Consider the following 16,830-nt stretch of genomic DNA (forward strand, 5'->3'; position numbering starts at 1 on the left):
TGAGTTTGATGTGAGGTCTGATGACCTCACATCAAACTCAGCTCGGTGTGGCTAGTACTACATCAATACATGAGAACAGCTGGGCAGAGCAGCACCGGATTTGCTAATGGAAAATGACTCTGGTTTGGACCGACTGGGACCGAACTGGTTAGAGGCAGGCTAGTGGAAAATTGCCTTATGTTTGCTCTGACACAAACTCTCAAATATGTCCCTTTGTATTTTTTGTGCTAGGTCTCTCATGTGTTGGCATCCCTTCAAGCTGGTAACCGTGGCACCCAAGCCTGTATTACAGCTGCAAGTGCTGTTTCTGGAATCATTGCAGATCTCGACACAACCATTATGTTTGCCACTGCTGGTACCCTTAATAGAGAGAATGCTGAAACGTTCGCTGACCACAGGTACCAGGTTCTCATTTAGGACCCTCTCACTTGGTGTATGTCATGAATCATTTTGCCAGTAGCTCTGATGATGCTTATCATATATTTTTTAAAAGTTTTAATTCTCTTAAGAATAAATTGAATATGATAAAAACTATACCAATAACTCGCCTAGAACGGCCATGGTTTTTCCTTAAATTGGTTGCAGATATGGCCACAGGACCAGTAAAAGCTGAAAATGGAAGGTTTATCTTGCTGCTGGGCCTGAAAAACATTGCTGCTTCCTGCATGGATAAAAACGTTGTTAAACATCAGATTCCAACCTCTCCCAAACAGACTATAAATATATGTGTACGTCAGGACCTGCAGCTGTATTAGACACTATGCACCTTAAATGCCAGATAAGCTGATGTTAAGTGCATGATTGCTTTTCTGTTCTGGTTTTACCCTTTGTTAGTAAAAGTAGTCAGTAATAATTGTTTGTCTGTAACTGGAACCACTTTGTAGGAACATAATTTGATAGTTGGACAAAATCTTCATTCTATTTAAGGAATTCAATTAACTACCCAACACCCCTTTTGAAAATTAAAATATATAATTTGTATTTTTTCTGTTGTGCTAAAAACTTATGGTCAATACAAATATTTGGGGAAACAGAACAATGAACCTAAAACTGTCTACATTTCTCCCTGCCATTCATGCAAAATTTCCTCTTGACTAGATAAATTGCTGTAGAAGAACAGACCATTAACTGTTCTGCTTGATCCCAAACCTCAGCAGGTTCTGCTCAGCATAATGTTTACACAATTACAGCATAAACTTCAGTTTTTATATCTAACTCACAAGAACTCATTTAGTACTTTAATGACAATTATGGGAGTAAATTATTACAAATGGATCGTATTAGCACATTTATTAAGTTTTTTCATAATATGTGCTCCACCCACTGGCATAGCTCTGTAAAGTCATATTGGATGCACATATAAATTTATTCGATATTTTAAAAAAAAAATTCTGGACAGTTTTTGCTTATTAACACAAAGTGTGCTTTTTGTTTGTTATTCTTTAAAGGGGCAGTATTACAATCAACTTTTTTGAGGTTTGCATTAATCATGAAGTTATTCTCTCATCAAATATATGCCTGGAGTGTAGGGATGTGCAATATCCCATAAAATTCATATCTTGATAATCACACAAGCACTGTGATTAATCACTATTGATCACCACACTTAATTTTGTATGTATGAAACATAAAAATGCATATTGTCCTAAAAATGTTCAAGAAAATCCTTTGTTGTCTCAAACTGAACATTTTAGTTTTCCAGGTTTTTATATTCATGACAGTCTAAATGAAGTTATTTTGTTTCAAACATAATTAAGAAACTGGTTGTGCTTCGATGGAGAGATAATTCGTCACTGTAGTAAGTAAGTTACATACTGCCTTGGTTTTATCCAAACATTCATCGTGGTGTATTGTACAGCAAAATGTGCCACTTAGCACACCAGTCTGTCTGACTCTCCTCGCTCATCTTTTCATCTGCATTTGTGACTCTGACAGCTGTGCTGTCTTGTGCGCTCAGACAAAAACATAAGAAAGAGCCTCTGCTGTCAGCAATGCAACTAGGTAACCATCCAAGGGAGAGAGGTTTCTGGGTCCAAATAAGTCATCTGCATGACGTAATATTAAGGCATTAAACTTTTTAGTTTAATTACATACGTTAACGTTGAAGGTCATAGTTTAATCCGAACCAGGTCCAGATTATTGATGTTTTTGCACTTGCCCTTTTAACCAGCTCCTCCCTTATGCTTCCACCTCACAGAGTAGCCCTCTCTTGCAACTCTCCCGATCTCAAGGTGTTAAATTACTTACAATTTCTTTTAAGTCATGTCTTATATTTTATATTCATAGCATTTCTTTTAACAACTGAAGATAGAGTAGTTACTGAAGGTAGAGTGGTTACTTGATTTCTGATTTGAAATGGCACTATGTGCCTGGATAACACACATTACTGCCCCTTGAATGAGTATAATAATCATAGCATTGCTTCATCTTGTTCAACAAGAGAAATCTGTCTAAAATTGGAGGTAGTTATGTTGCCATGGTGATTTAATTCATAACTTTGGTTGTTTTTCAGAGAATGCATTCTGAAGACAGCAAAGGCCTTAGTAGAGGACACGAAGCTGCTGGTGTCTGGTGCGGGAGCCAGTCAGGAGAAACTGGCTCAGGCTGCCCAGTCTTCAGTTTCCACCATAACCAAACTGGCTGATGTGGTCAAACTGGGAGCAGCCAGCCTGGGTTCTGAAGACCCCGAGACTCAAGTAGGCTTTGCAGAGCATTTCAAATATATTTTGGAAAGCTTGTTTTCTAAAGTACTCTCTTTGGAAAAATCTGCTGTTAGGAACAGATGGATTTAAATTTCATTTAGTTTCTTTTCAGAAGAGGAGCATTTTGTATTAATGATCCTTTTTGAACAACACAAATATAAATCCACCCAACTACAGCCAAGGCAGGTTTCCATTGTTTGTCCCCCTGTCAGATATTAAATTTAGGTTATGTCTGAATAACCTAAATTTGCAGCTAAAATTGATAAACAAGGAAATAAAAAATAGAATATATACAACATTTCAGATTAGTTGTCAAATTCCATATATAAACTTTAATGCTAAGTAATTTTGTCATTGAGTATTTTGCTCATGGTTGGAACCCAGTTGTTCATTTGTTTTATGTATATGTTTTAATTGTTTTATGCATTTGTATATTTGTTTATACTGATGGTGACGACGTTTGTAGGAGTTTGTTGCGCAATCATCTGGATGCAAAGTTATTTTTACTGACTTTCATTAGTAACTGTCCTAAGAGGTGATTAACATCAGTGACAAAAAATAAATAAATAAAGGGAGCCCTTATAGATATTGTGTAGTGATATTTAGAAAGTTGCATCACATCTGAAAGATGTGTTCAGTCAAATCACATTTTTTAAAGACATTTGAAACCATAACGTGTGTTGGGACAAGACCATGTATAATTCTCAGGCACTTAATCCATGTTCTGTAAAGCTGGTCAATGCTTCATTAAAACAAAGAAACAATAAAAAGAATGGAACAAAATATGTATAAATCATGCAAATAAGATGTTCATCTTCAGAAAATAACTTTCTGAGAAACTGGGTGTGTGGAGACAAAGGCTGATTGTATGCCGCTCTCTAATGTGCTTTGTTCTCTTCAGGTGGTCTTGATCAATGCAGTGAAGGATGTAGCCAAAGCTCTGGGTAACCTAATTAGTGCCACTAAGGCAGCTGCAGGTAAACCTCATGATGACCCCAGCATGCTCCAGCTTAAGAGTTCTGCTAAGGTAATATTCAAAGGCCACCACTACATTTGACTATCAATCTGTTTTCTGCAGTAGAACTGTGATCCACACTATGTCTTTCTTGTTAAATGCCACATCTATATTGAGCCAACATTATAATTATGTAGCTTTGCACGAGTGTAACTTTGTATTGAATGTTGCATCGGACTGAAGAACAACCACAGAATAAACATAAAGGTATACAGTAAGCCTAGAAATGGCAGTGTTACTGCACAGGCCATTCAGAAGAAATATGCAGAACACTTGGAATATACCACCAGACCACATATTGCATTCAAGCAGACAAATATCTATTGGTATTGCATAACTGTAATTCACTATAGTGCATCACTCTACAGACTTTAAGGTAAATTTCATAAACAGTTTATACAAAAACACTTCTGATGTTATTTAAACATCTTTTAAATTCAGTCTCAAACAGCAGATCAGGATTTAATTTCCAGCCTGAGGCTGGTAAGATACAAACTTATTATGTCTAGAAATACTTTAATGTGTATCTGAACTGTTTTTATAAATGCTAATTGAACTATGAATGCAGATGCTTTTGCTGTGGTTAATTAGTTGCCTGCAGAACAACACACTGTCAATGTCAGAAATGTGTTAGAAAATTTACCAAAAGCATAAGAACTGCTGGGAGCCTAATATTCATAAGTCAAGAGTAATGTGTTCTGTTTTAACGTACTTCAGCAGCTGCATCCAGTCTCTGTTGAAGGTGATAAAATGCACTGCGGCAGCCCCACTGTATTGTTTTACATTGAAGAACGTTGAGATCAGCCTGATTTGTGTCAATTAAACTGGACTTTCCTTCTGCAGGTGATGGTGACCAATGTGACATCTCTGCTGAAGACTGTCAAGGCAGTGGAGGATGAAGCCACCAAGGGAACCAGAGCCTTAGAGGCCACTATTGAACACATCAAGCAGGAGCTGACTGTAAATCTCCACATATTTGGTTCTGCATGATTGGTGGCCATACATAACCTTGCTTTCAGCTGGAATGGATTAAAAATTTCTGTTTGAGTAAAATACATGCACAAATAATTGTTGATGAGTTATGTAGTCACTATCTAATTATGCTGTTGGCACACAGGTGTTCTGTAGTTCTGATCCCCCACCAAAAACGACCACGCCAGAGGAGTTTATTCGTATGACAAAAGGAATCACCGTGGCAACAGCGAAGGCAGTGGCTGCGGGGAACTCATGTCGCCAGGAGGACATCATCGCCACTGCTAACCTCAGCAGACGAGCTATTGCTGACATGCTGCACTCCTGCAAGGTACAACAGATATTTATTTGCATATGTTGGGCTCCATGTTGCCTTCAAAACTACCCTCATTCTTCAGGACTTGAATTTAACATGGAATAAAAAAACGTCTCCCAAATGTTGGTCAATATGTACATTATGACATCACACAATTGCTGCAGCTGCACATCCATAATGCAGATTTTCCATTCCACAATTTCCAGTTTCCTCCTTCAAGATTGGAATATATTTTATAAACCTTGGTTGTAAAAAGTTGCTGTTCATTGGATTTTTCTTTTTTTTTTTTTTTTCTTTTTTTTTTGGAACGTTATTTGTAAACACAAAAGGATTACAAAACCCATCAGATCAGCAGTTTTTGAAATGCTCAGATTTGTCTATCTGGCATCAACAGCCATGCTGCATTTAATGTCACGTACATCTTCTTTCTTTGTCATGTTTGTTTTCACACTCTGACCTTTGCACCCTGTCTTGACACCTATGTCTACCATGTGTTGGAGGGATCTGTTAGCTATTGAGGAGGTGTAGCCAGGGTTGTTGCAAGCTCTTTGGGTGCCATAAGCATAAATGCTTTGTGGTTCTTTTTGGCCAACATTGTGGAGAGCAATTGTGCCCTGGTGTGGTTCTCAATAATGGAAATGAAATGCATGTTCCTCTTTTGTTTTTCAGGAAGCTGCCTACCACCCAGAGGTCAGCAAGGACGTCCAGATGCGTGCTTTACGCTATGGTAACGAATGTGCTTCAGGATATTTGGGACTGCTAGAACATGTCCTGGTGGTAAGATGGCATTCTCTTTCTTTTAACTGTTAAGTTAAAGCAGTGGTTCTTAACCTTTTTTGAGGTACCGAACCCCCCAGTTTCATATGCGCATTCACTGAACACCTCCCCTTACCACCCCACTCCCCCGACACAGAAAATAATTTGCGTTATTAATGTAATTATATTAGTTGTATTACCTCCCCCACGCCACTAGAGGCAGTACCAACCCCGAAAAGATGTGACTAAGGAGCAGATTTAGACTATAGAATTTGGTAAAAACGGTGAGCTTTACTGAAGTTATTAAAGATACAAGTTCAAATCCATGCTGAGAGTGGAACTCCTTCCCGCAGCACTGATTGGCTCAGCAATGTAACGTGATCCTCTGGAGCAAGTGATGGCAAAACGGGGCGTCATCACGACTTTACACAGTGTGTCTTTACCTCCGTGGCAGAGGCTCCGCCGAACCCCTGAGACGGACTCATCGAACCCCTGGGGTTCGATCGAACCCTAGGGGTTAAGAACCACTGAGTTAAAGTTTTGAGATCGGTTTGAGTACAAGGGCTGGTGGGGCCATCCATCACCAGCAGAATAGAGCCACCAATGTGTCCAGCTACTCTATTTTTTAGGTTATGTTTTCTGTTTACATACCATTTGCTGCAATTCAATGTGTACATCCACTGAAATTTCTCAGTGATTTATCTCCCACTTGTTTCACCGCTGAATCTGCAATATGTAACTTGAGTGTAATATGTTCTTTCCATGTTAAAAGTGTCACCATGTCGTGGTGTACACCACGACAAAACAGTACAAAACAGATAATCTATGAAAAAATTGAGCTCTTCTGACTTCTCCCAATGTTCCCAGTGCTAACTACATAAATGGACAGGTCAGTCAGAAATAACCAATCACACCATCCCCCTTGCTGTCTGCTAAGCTACAGCTACTTCACCACAATAGAGCTTGCAGGTATTCTCAAGCTAGTTGGCATGGCTGCTGGTGATGACAGATAAACTGTTTTCCTGCAACGGTGAGTTGTTCTAGTACATTAAGCAGCCCATAAACACAAGACCTTCCTCCTTGCTCTGATTGGTTGTTTTTGACCTAGAGTGGTGCATTTCTGTGAGGAGGTGGAGGAGCTTGATTTTTTTTTTTTTTTTTTTTTTTTTTTTTTTTTACACAGATATCTGTCTCATATTACACAGTCATGATGTGGCAACAGTTTTAACAAATATGTAAAAAACATATTTTTATAAAAATTACATACTGCACCTTTAAGTTTTTAAATAATAATTTAAAGGACCTTATGTTCCTTTTTGGCAGTCACACAAGTTTCTCCAATGGAGAAATATATACATAGTAAGTTCCAGAAACATTTTTGCTTCATTCAGATGCAGCTTTGCATACCTTCAAGATCTTCTCCTGGGAACTCTTCAGCTTTATGTCATCTGACCCTCAATTGTACCCCAGAGCACAATTCTCACAGAATGTCTGATTTGACATTTTCATTCTCTTCCCCCCCCCAATGGTTTGCCTATGTTTCTTAAAACTGGTATCTCAATGATGTTGGGGCTAGCCGGTGAGTAGTGAGTACACAGCATGACTGAAGTGCACATGTGTTGTTTGAAAAGTAGTCTGACCATTCAGTGTCACCCCCACTCACAATAATACATCAGTATTCTGAATTGCAGGTGTGTAGGCCTTTTGTGTGTGTACTGCTGACTGTAGGTGTGTCTTTCTGTAGTGATTTGAGGTTAGAACATAATACGATTCAATCTCTTAATAATGATTGTGCATGTCGGTGTCATTAGCTGGCTGGTTTTGCTAATGTTTTACCATAAAGGATGAAGAATAAAACCTATAAATCCCTAAATATCATACTACCCTTAATAAAACTTACAGATATTTGATTTTGTCTGAACCCAAGTATTTCATATTCAGAAAGAATAATTTCCTCATGATGATCCACCAGGTGTGTCCTGACTACACACACATTGTATTAACATCAGATTGTTGTTGGGGAGCATTTGTTTGCCGTCGGCATTAACTTGGCTCCCTGCATACATTCCTAAGGTATAATGTCAATCTTCTTTTGACATCACATCTGAATAAAGTTGAGCTGAGTATGGCCTAAGCTCTGTTAATTCCCTGCACCTGTTGCACACTGCTCCAACCTGGATATTTCCCTTCTAGGACAGTGTAAGGACACCAGCTGAGCCCCAGCTATATCAGAGCACCAACGTATCCCAGTGGTCTGCTGTTCTTGTCACTCAGTCTTCTAATGGCTGTAGATATTTATGTTTGGGGTTTGCTGTCATGTTATAACAATGCATTCTAAATGTGAGTTGAGCAAGATGGCTGCAATACAAGTTAATAGTTAGTCAATTTTAGAACCAGATTCTTTCTCTGCTTCCTTTTGCCATTACCATGCTTTCTTGAATAAAAAGCACTGATTTTATATTATTTAGAGTGCATAAGTCTCTAAATAATATAATAATACTTCCATTCATGTGAAGTTTCTGTATTTTGCACAACACCCATTACTTGGTGACTGAAAGGCCTGTTCTGTCTGAACAGCTGCTGCCTCAGAGTATGAAATCAGTGAGATCTTTTGGTTCAGACTTTAGCTGATTGTATTCCATTTAGTGTGATCAGAGATTTGAATTCACTTTGGTGTTACTTGAGATGTTACACTAAGTCAAAGTTTCATACATCATCTGCTCTCCACATGGCATCGACGATCCGTCCAAAACCATACCCAATCGCCTGTAAAACAATAACCTGCTCTCAGACATAATCTCACTTACATTTCAAAATCTAAGATATAGCAGAGAAGAAAATAAGTGTCTTCCATCTACATGGCTTATTGTTTAAGTTCTGCTTGGCCAGACGAAACATAAAGCACAAGATACCATACCATACCGACTTTATTTTTTAAAGCACTTTAAAACAACCACAACTGATACAAAGTGCTGTACATTAAAACACAACATAACAATTAAAAAAAAATAAAAAACAAAAACTCTTACAGTTTAAAAACAAACAAACATACAATTTAAAACTTGATCCCGCTGGAGCTGAAAGCCAAGTAAAATAGATGGGTTTTAAGACGAGCTTTAAAAGTGGACAGTGAAAGGGCCTCTCTGACCTGCAAAGGCAAGTCATTCCATAACTTAGGACCCACAACAGAGAAAGCCCTGTCCCCTCTGAGCAAGATCATTCAAGCACTATGCACAGCGCCACCAGGTGGCAAGTTTAGCACATATTTCATAAGGATCATTTGCATAACTTTTAAAGTTACATTTTTCAGACTCCTGACTTTCAGATTAATGGTTTGAATTGCACTGTAAGATGGAAATGATAATGAACAAGCAGTTTTCACTACATAAAATACTATCTGTATATCTTGTCAGAAATTTTTTAACATCAAAATTTTAACTTGTTCTTTTGAAGGTCTGTTTCTTGTTCCCCTTTAAAGTCCTCACATTACTCAGTGTGTTTCAGGCTTAGTGTTTTTGTAAAGGACTTCATTTAAAAACACATAGGTGGTTGTGTATTTATAACTTTTATGTTTCTCCAAGCAAGGGGTTTTTTCTATTTTTATTTCCAAGTGACCGTCAGGACCTGACAAGTGAGGCGCTCTGGCCAAATCTAATAGTCAAAGCGCCAGTGTGCATTTATTATATCATTTATCGTGATAAATTTCTTATCATAAGATTTTCATTTATCGTTGTGATGATAAATTCCAGATAATGATATTTAAAGACCCCTAAAACTGTTGGCATTTTCCATTGTTGGAATAAATGCTTCTTATTATCACTTTTATTTTTTATCACAATAGTACCACAAAACTTTGTGATAAAACTTGAACTCTGTCTTGCCCACCCCTAGGGCCAGTGATGCTGGTTGTATAGCAGCCTGGCCTGTGTCAGTGTGTCCCAGGGCAGCTGTGGCTACAGTGTAGCTCACCACCATCAGTGTGTGAATGTGTGTATGAGTTGGTGAATGACTGACTGCAGTACATTATCAGACTTTGGACTCTGATAAAGTGCTGTCATTTATTCAACCAGCATTCTAGTTAATGTATAGGACTTTCTTTGAGGTTTGCCTCCTATTAACATGTCAGTTTACCCATCACAAGTATCCAGAGTTATGGCATCATCATCTGGGGTCTGCCTGTTTAATTGACTAAGATGCTGCTTCATAACAATCTTCAAGACAGTCGGGTTCTGAATGTTTCAGTCCAGCGTAGCTGTTTTTTAACCTGGTGCTGCTATGGTGCTGTCCAAACATTTATGTAATCAAATATGGGATATTAATTTCTGAACATAATCCTATATGTGAAGAACCTTTTTCATAATTTTTGTGTGTAGAAAGAATAAATAGTCAGCCTTGCATGGAAGTTTTATGCAGTTTTTCACCCACAGATCATCCAGAAGCCCACACATGATCTGAAGCAGCAGCTTGCCAACTTCTCCAAGCGTGTTGCTGGCAGCGTCACTGAGCTCATCCAGGCTGCTGAGGCAATGAAAGGTATGTGCAGCTCAGACCTGTAACAGCAGACTGCTAACACACAGATCTGTTTTCGTTTGGAAATGCATTTTAACATTGAATGATGCTGATGTTGTAAGAGTCGCTCACTGTGAAATAATTTTCAGCTTTAGGTTAATAAAAATAAAATACTGATAGTAAAATGAATGCTGGAAAATGTCCTTTGGACAGTTGAATAAAAATAAATGATACTTTAAATTATTTAAAACACTGTCACTAACTATCTGCATAAAGCAGGGCAATGTTAAGCTCTTCTGGAGGCTGTTTGTGTTGCTCAGCATCCTGCTGCTGCCTTTTCTAAAACTGCTTTCTATACCTTGTTTGAGGTAAAAAAAAAATAAATCTGAAATTCTGCTCCAACATGAAAACAACTGCTCACTTTTCTGTTAAACATACCCTGTAGCTCATCAGGGAAAAGCCCTGTTGGACTTTATCAATTCTCTTTATCTTGAGGAGTTTCTTGTAAGGGATAGCTTGTCTCATTCCCAGAGAGGATATTGTTCATGTCTGGAGGAATATTTAACATGAGCTCAGCTTTCTTATGAAGCCTGAGTATCTTTGGTAAGAGTGAAGACTGACATTGTGTTTGGTACAAACTGAGACAGTGTTATTTTTTTGTGCTATAGGCACAGAGTGGGTGGACCCTGAGGATCCTACTGTCATCGCAGAGAACGAGCTGCTGGGAGCCGCAGCCGCTATCGAAGCAGCTGCCAAGAAACTGGAGCAGCTGAGGCCAAGGACCAAACCCAAGGTTACCAGGCCTTTTACAGGCCAAAGGCATTCACACCTAATTTGTTAACCTCACCTCAGGCTGCCGGTCAGCATGCTTTACAGATCTTATGCGCTGTGAGCTCTGCTGCCTTTCTATACTTTCCATTTCAAATTTATTTAGCACTCTTTTATCTTGAGCAAATGGGTATATTAGTAGTTTGGCCCTTCATAAAGACATGGCCTTAAGTTGTCCACTGGCCTGAGTCAATATATTTCTCATCTCTTGGTTTTCCTTCTAATTAACAGGAGGCAGATGAGAGCTTGAACTTTGAAGAGCAAATTCTGGAAGCAGCCAAATCGATTGCAGCTGCCACAAGTGCTCTGGTCAAAGCAGCTTCAGCAGCTCAGAGAGAGCTTGTTGCTCAGGGGAAGGTATGTCAGCACCAACACTTAAAAATATAACTGTAGTCAACACCACTCTGCTTTCCCTAAAAAAAAAAAAAACAGATCAGCCAAATTCCTTCTCTTCTTGTCCACTTTAAAGCTGTAAAATCTGCTGATGTTTGAACTGCTTAGAACACTAATAAATCCAGTATAACTCCAGTCTGTCTGATATTTTCAGGTGGGAGCAATTCCAGCAAATGCAGTGGATGATGGGCAGTGGTCTCAGGGCCTGATTTCAGCTGTAAGTCAGCCATCTTGAACTTAAACTCAGATGGTGTAAGACATTCTCTGTAAGATGTTTTGTCTTTGGTCCCACTTGATCATTTAGGCCCGGATGGTTGCTGCAGCAACCAACAACCTGTGTGAAGCAGCCAACTCTGCGGTCCAGGGACATGCCAGTGAGGAGAAGCTCATTTCTTCAGCTAAGCAGGTGGCAGCCTCTACCGCTCAGCTCCTGGTGGCCTGCAAGGTCAAGGCTGACCAGGACTCACAGACCATGAAGAGGCTCCAGGTTAGCATAACCTGTTAATGTTTATGTATTAGAATACACATTCTGCTGCCATTCAATGTGCACATCAACTGGCTTTGCCACATTACAACGTGTTTATGTGAGTATGGCTACCAGTGGTGGGAAGTAACGAAGTACAAGTACTTCGTTACTGTACTTAAATACAATTTTCGTGTATCTGTACTTAAGTAGATTTAATAATGGATACTTTCTACTTTTACTCCACTACATTTTACAGTAAGTATCTGTACTTTCTACTTCACTACATTTCTACAAAACTGTTCTGTTACTCGTTACATCCAAGTAGGTTGCGCTTTTTGTCCGTTAAAATGTGAAATTCAGGGACTTAAGGTGGCGCCATAAAATCCAAGCAATAACGTGACTTAGTGTCTGTTGTCACCCATCGCCTCCCCCTTTATTCGCACGCGGAGCTCCAGACATGCGCAGTGGTTTCCTCTGAGCGGGAGAAGATGTCTGTCTAATCGTCAGTAATAGCGCTGCATAAATTGAAATGTAAAATCAGCAGCGCTTCGCTTTCACGGACGGTGGAGACTTTGTCCAACCTTTAGCGTCACTTGGAAGGAAAGCTTAAAGAAAGGTAAGATCTGTGGATGTGATGCTAGCAAAGCTAGCTGAACAGAGACACATGTTGCATCTGCGATGAAAAAAAGTTGTCACTCATGCGCTGAATTATTATGTGGAGGTGTTGACTGAGGTGTCGCATTTATGGGACAATGCTGTGACCAAAGTCGGCTTTAAAGTGATATGACATTCAGGAACGATCCGATTCTTCTGAACGGATCTTTACTGATTAAATTTATTTCAGCTCCAAGAATTTAATATCTAGGTGTTTTATGGGAATGTGGATCTTTCAGATCAATTTGAGAAGCAATTTTGATAGGTAAAACTTAATTTTTTTGTGTCACGTAGCTGGTCTTGGGTAGGTGGTCTTGACTACAACTCTGCTACATGGCTCCTCAGTTGCATGTCCTTCCTCACCCACCTTCTTTCCATCCCCTTTCAGTTGGATTTCTTTAAAAATAAAAGCCACTAGTAGCAAAAAAAGTGAAGTTCATGCTATGTTAGGACAGGAGACAAGATGTTTCCATCCCTGAAATTATGATGCTTAGACTTAGAATCACATATCTAAGTCTAAACTATGTTAGAGAGTAAACATAATAAAAACATGCTTTATCTGTGGCATTGTTCATTAAAATGGCACATTTTTAATGTATTAAAATTAAATACGATCAGTACACTTAATGATATTGTATTAGTGATTCAGCATGTACTTTTACTTTTAATACTTAAGTATTTTTAAAAGCCAGTACTTTTTTACTTTTACTTAAGTACAAATGTTAATGTGGTACTTTTACTTTTACTTGAGTACATTTTTGTCTGTGTATTTGTACTTTTACTTAAGTATATTTTTTGAGTACTTTCTCCACCACTGATGGCTACCAGCCAAACTCACATAAACACAACCCAGGATAGGGTTCTTGTAACTAAATAATAAAGTTGGGTAAGAAGGAAAAAGGCAGATGGATCCATGGATTATTTATGGACCCGCTTGACTTCCAAACTTCCCCTCCTATGACAGACCTGAATATTTACTGTGGCTCCACGTCAAGATGAATCTGATGGGCACATTGTTCTACAAGAACAACTACAATCACTAGATGGTTGTAGTCAATAACTGTAACTTGAGATGCCACTTTGTAATAACTGCTTATTGACTCCAGCGATACTCATAATGATAGTTGGCACAGATCACCTTGAAGTATTGAATGAAAATTTGGTCAAAATTCCAAATTGAGACTGAATGAGACCATCTTTTAAGGAAGAGTTGTACAGATCTTCTGAAGAGCTTTTAGAATGAGTCCATCTGTTAAACAGTCACTGCAACAAACCCCGATCTCATTACCTTACCTATGGTCTGTTTAGTAAGTACTTTACTATGTCACTGGTATTGATCCAGAAATTTCTTGTCCATTTTAATGTGACCACGAAAGATCCAAGTGGGATATCTGTTCCGGGTCAGTTCATCCCTTTCTCAGTTCTGTTCCCCCATCTCCAACCCATTTGTCACTATTTCTTACGCCTGTGCTATTGTGAACCAATTTATTTCCTGTGGTGGCAAAGTGTGTTTGAGGAATTAGGGAAATAAATTGTCATAAGAATATGCAAATCTCTTATACAAGATTTCATAAACCCTTATTTTCACTAATTCTGATTCTGATCCCAAATTGGACAATTTGACTGAGTTTGTGGTCTCTTTATTTAATCAGTATAACAATAATTGTCCTACTGCTGGTAGATACTATGTTAGTATTTATCTAGAAAGTTTGTTCGAGAGATGAGTAATTAATTCATTAGAAGATTACCTAAGATCTTCGTTTGCAAATGGGTATGAAATCTAAAGCAGTTATAAATTGGTGCATGTTTGGAATGAAATGTATAGTGGGAAGCTGTTCCTTTAATAGTCGGCTGGATATCAAAAGAGAACACTGTGAATCTTTAGGCTTCACCCAGGCACCACTTTAATGTATTTCCAGTATTGATTCCCTCTCATCACAAATCAACTGATGTCTATAACATGTGCTAAAGAGCTTAAGTGGAAAATGGGCAGAATTCCAACAACTGCCAGCCTGTATTATTAGCAGTGAGAGTGACTGTCATTTTTGTAAAGAACTGCTTCAGAGGCTTATCATCAGTCTAACGGGAGTTTGTTTTTTAATCTGTAACTAAGCTTGACAGAGCTTCTCTAGACTAATCAGGTAAGCAGCTAGCAGAGCAACCAGTAGCTGAACAAATGGAACTCTGTGTAAAAGAACTCCTTTAAAAGCCCTGACTCAGTGGTGGAAACACTGTAGCTCAGTAGGGTTGTTCTGACCTTTAGCTGTAACCAATGCAGTCACTTGTAAGTCACAGCAGAAAGCACAGGTATCTCTTCCCCCTCATCCATCCAAAAATACTATCTTTAAGGCAGTGTGTACCGTGGCCATGAGCTCTTGGGCTTGCCCAGACCAGCTCATATTCTCTGATCCAATCAGTGGAGGCTTATCTCCTCCTCGTCTGAGCCTGCAGCTGCCACCATGGTAATTCCCATACATTTATGTCTACAGAAGCACTGGAAACTATCCACCTAGTCCTTCCATGGCACTTGGAACTGGAAACATTAGTCCTGATCTATGATTACACTTGGTAAGTAACATCAAGAGCATTTGCTCTTGATGTTACTTACCATGCTGCTTCTTAAGGTTGTAACTGCACAGTCTTTTGAAATTGAATGTGGGGCAGCCACTGATGCTGAAGACATAAAACTGAGTGTCAATAATACTCATAATACAATTGAATTGTAATTTGAATGTGTCTTATTGTTGTCATAAGTGAATTTGCTTGTTTAAAATATTCAAAAACTCCCCAAACTACTGAAAATTGTCCCCCATGTGAAGGGGTGTGGCCAAGCAGCTCTAGGCGCCTCCTAAACTGAGATGGACTAAATGGCACATTGTAGAGACCTGAAATTTGTTGCTAGAACCCTCTATATCAAGAAAAAGTCTCTTGGTCTCTTGGAGGTGTGGCCTAAAATGTACAGGAAGGTGGCCATTTTGGGTCAAAGGGCCACTTTTGCTTTCATACACCTCGAACTTTAGTCAGTGAACTTGTCCTGGAGATTTTGATTTATTAGTTTTATATTTGGTCAGTATACAGTTGGGGGATAGCAGATTAAAAATTATCAAATTCTTTTGTTTTGAAGCATGTCTAGGGAGAGTGGCCAGGTCACAAACATGGCCCCTTCTCCACACATTTGAAAACCTATAACTTTCACATGCAAAGGCCAAGTTGCATGTGTATCTAACATGAGTGATCAATGTTAGATGCATGAACATACTATATGGTCATATCCTGGCATCATCAAAGCCACACCCTCTATGAGCAAGAAGTAAATTTTTTAACTGAGAGAGGTCAATTTCCAACCCCTTTCACATAGTCCACTTGACATTTTGTCAGAAGACTGATAACAAGTTGGTTTCACTTGCTTTCAAACACCTAAACTTATTTCTATAGACTGAGGCAGTGTAGTAAATTCTGACATGACGCCATTGTCATATGTTTGGCTCTAACTTCCACATATTTCAGCCGATTTGCACCCAATTTCATATAATCCATCTTTATCCACCAGGAATCAATCAAATATTTGTTGAGTGTGGCCATATAAAGAAATTTTTAATTAAAATTTTTTGTTAAAATTTCTTTATATGGCTTTATATGGCTATTTGATTTGTTGTTAAAACTCAACAAATCAAATATTTGTTGAGTGTGGCCATATAAAGAAATTTTTAGTTAAAATAAAAATATTGTTTTTAAACAAAATGTTCTTGTTTCCAGTGTGATGATGGTCACGGTGAGGAACAGGGTATGTTTTCTGTCAGTCAGAGTAGCAGCAACATCACAACCAGACAAACCAGTGAATAAAGTGATAACCACATGGACGGAGGTGTTGAGACCTCAACCAGCTGACTGACTGCTTTCAGCTCTCAGAACCACAAAAGGGAAGGATGTCTGAAGTGATCTGCCCAATGAGGGAAATGTTTAGCTGTCAGTGTTGCTCTATTTGCCTTTTAAAGCTGGCCTCCAGCTGTAAGCAGGAATCAGACTCCCTGCACACAACTGGAGCTCTTCTGCCAAGAGTTATTGTCCACAGTCTGCATGAAGCCGCTCTCCCCAAGTTCAATGATTCATCTATGAGTAATTGTAATAACAATGCATCTGCATTTGTTGTTGTCCACCATTCCCAGACAGTTCCACCAAAAAAGTGTTTCAGTCAGATTTTTAAAAATCTAGATTAGAA

At 38.7% G+C, this 16,830-nt stretch overlaps 1 protein-coding gene across 5 annotated transcripts in view; it reads left to right on the top strand.

The window, feature by feature from the left end:
• tln1 (talin 1) overlaps positions 1 to 16,830 on the top strand; it is a 76,346-nt gene that overhangs the window by 56,962 nt on the left and 2,554 nt on the right. For 2 of the 5 annotated variants that reach the window (XM_016661775.1, XM_016661777.1), the window contains 12 exons: positions 232 to 398; positions 2,513 to 2,696; positions 3,604 to 3,729; positions 4,561 to 4,677; positions 4,835 to 5,020; positions 5,675 to 5,782; positions 7,338 to 7,340; positions 10,189 to 10,294; positions 10,939 to 11,063; positions 11,330 to 11,455; positions 11,646 to 11,708; positions 11,796 to 11,978. In XM_016661775.1, coding sequence (XP_016517261.1) covers positions 232 to 398; positions 2,513 to 2,696; positions 3,604 to 3,729; positions 4,561 to 4,677; positions 4,835 to 5,020; positions 5,675 to 5,782; positions 7,338 to 7,340; positions 10,189 to 10,294; positions 10,939 to 11,063; positions 11,330 to 11,455; positions 11,646 to 11,708; positions 11,796 to 11,978 — 1,494 coding nt within the window. Of the gene's footprint in view, positions 1 to 231; positions 399 to 2,512; positions 2,697 to 3,603; positions 3,730 to 4,560; positions 4,678 to 4,834; positions 5,021 to 5,674; positions 5,817 to 6,293; positions 6,913 to 7,337; positions 7,341 to 10,188; positions 10,295 to 10,938; positions 11,064 to 11,329; positions 11,456 to 11,645; positions 11,709 to 11,795; positions 11,979 to 16,830 lie in introns of those variants that run through there. The other 3 variants (XM_016661776.1, XM_007574065.2, XM_016661778.1) reach the window with 2 other exon arrangements.

Source organism: Poecilia formosa, unplaced genomic scaffold, assembly GCF_000485575.1.
Source record: "Poecilia formosa unplaced genomic scaffold, Poecilia_formosa-5.1.2 Scaffold343, whole genome shotgun sequence".
Taxonomy (NCBI): domain Eukaryota; kingdom Metazoa; phylum Chordata; class Actinopteri; order Cyprinodontiformes; family Poeciliidae; genus Poecilia; species Poecilia formosa.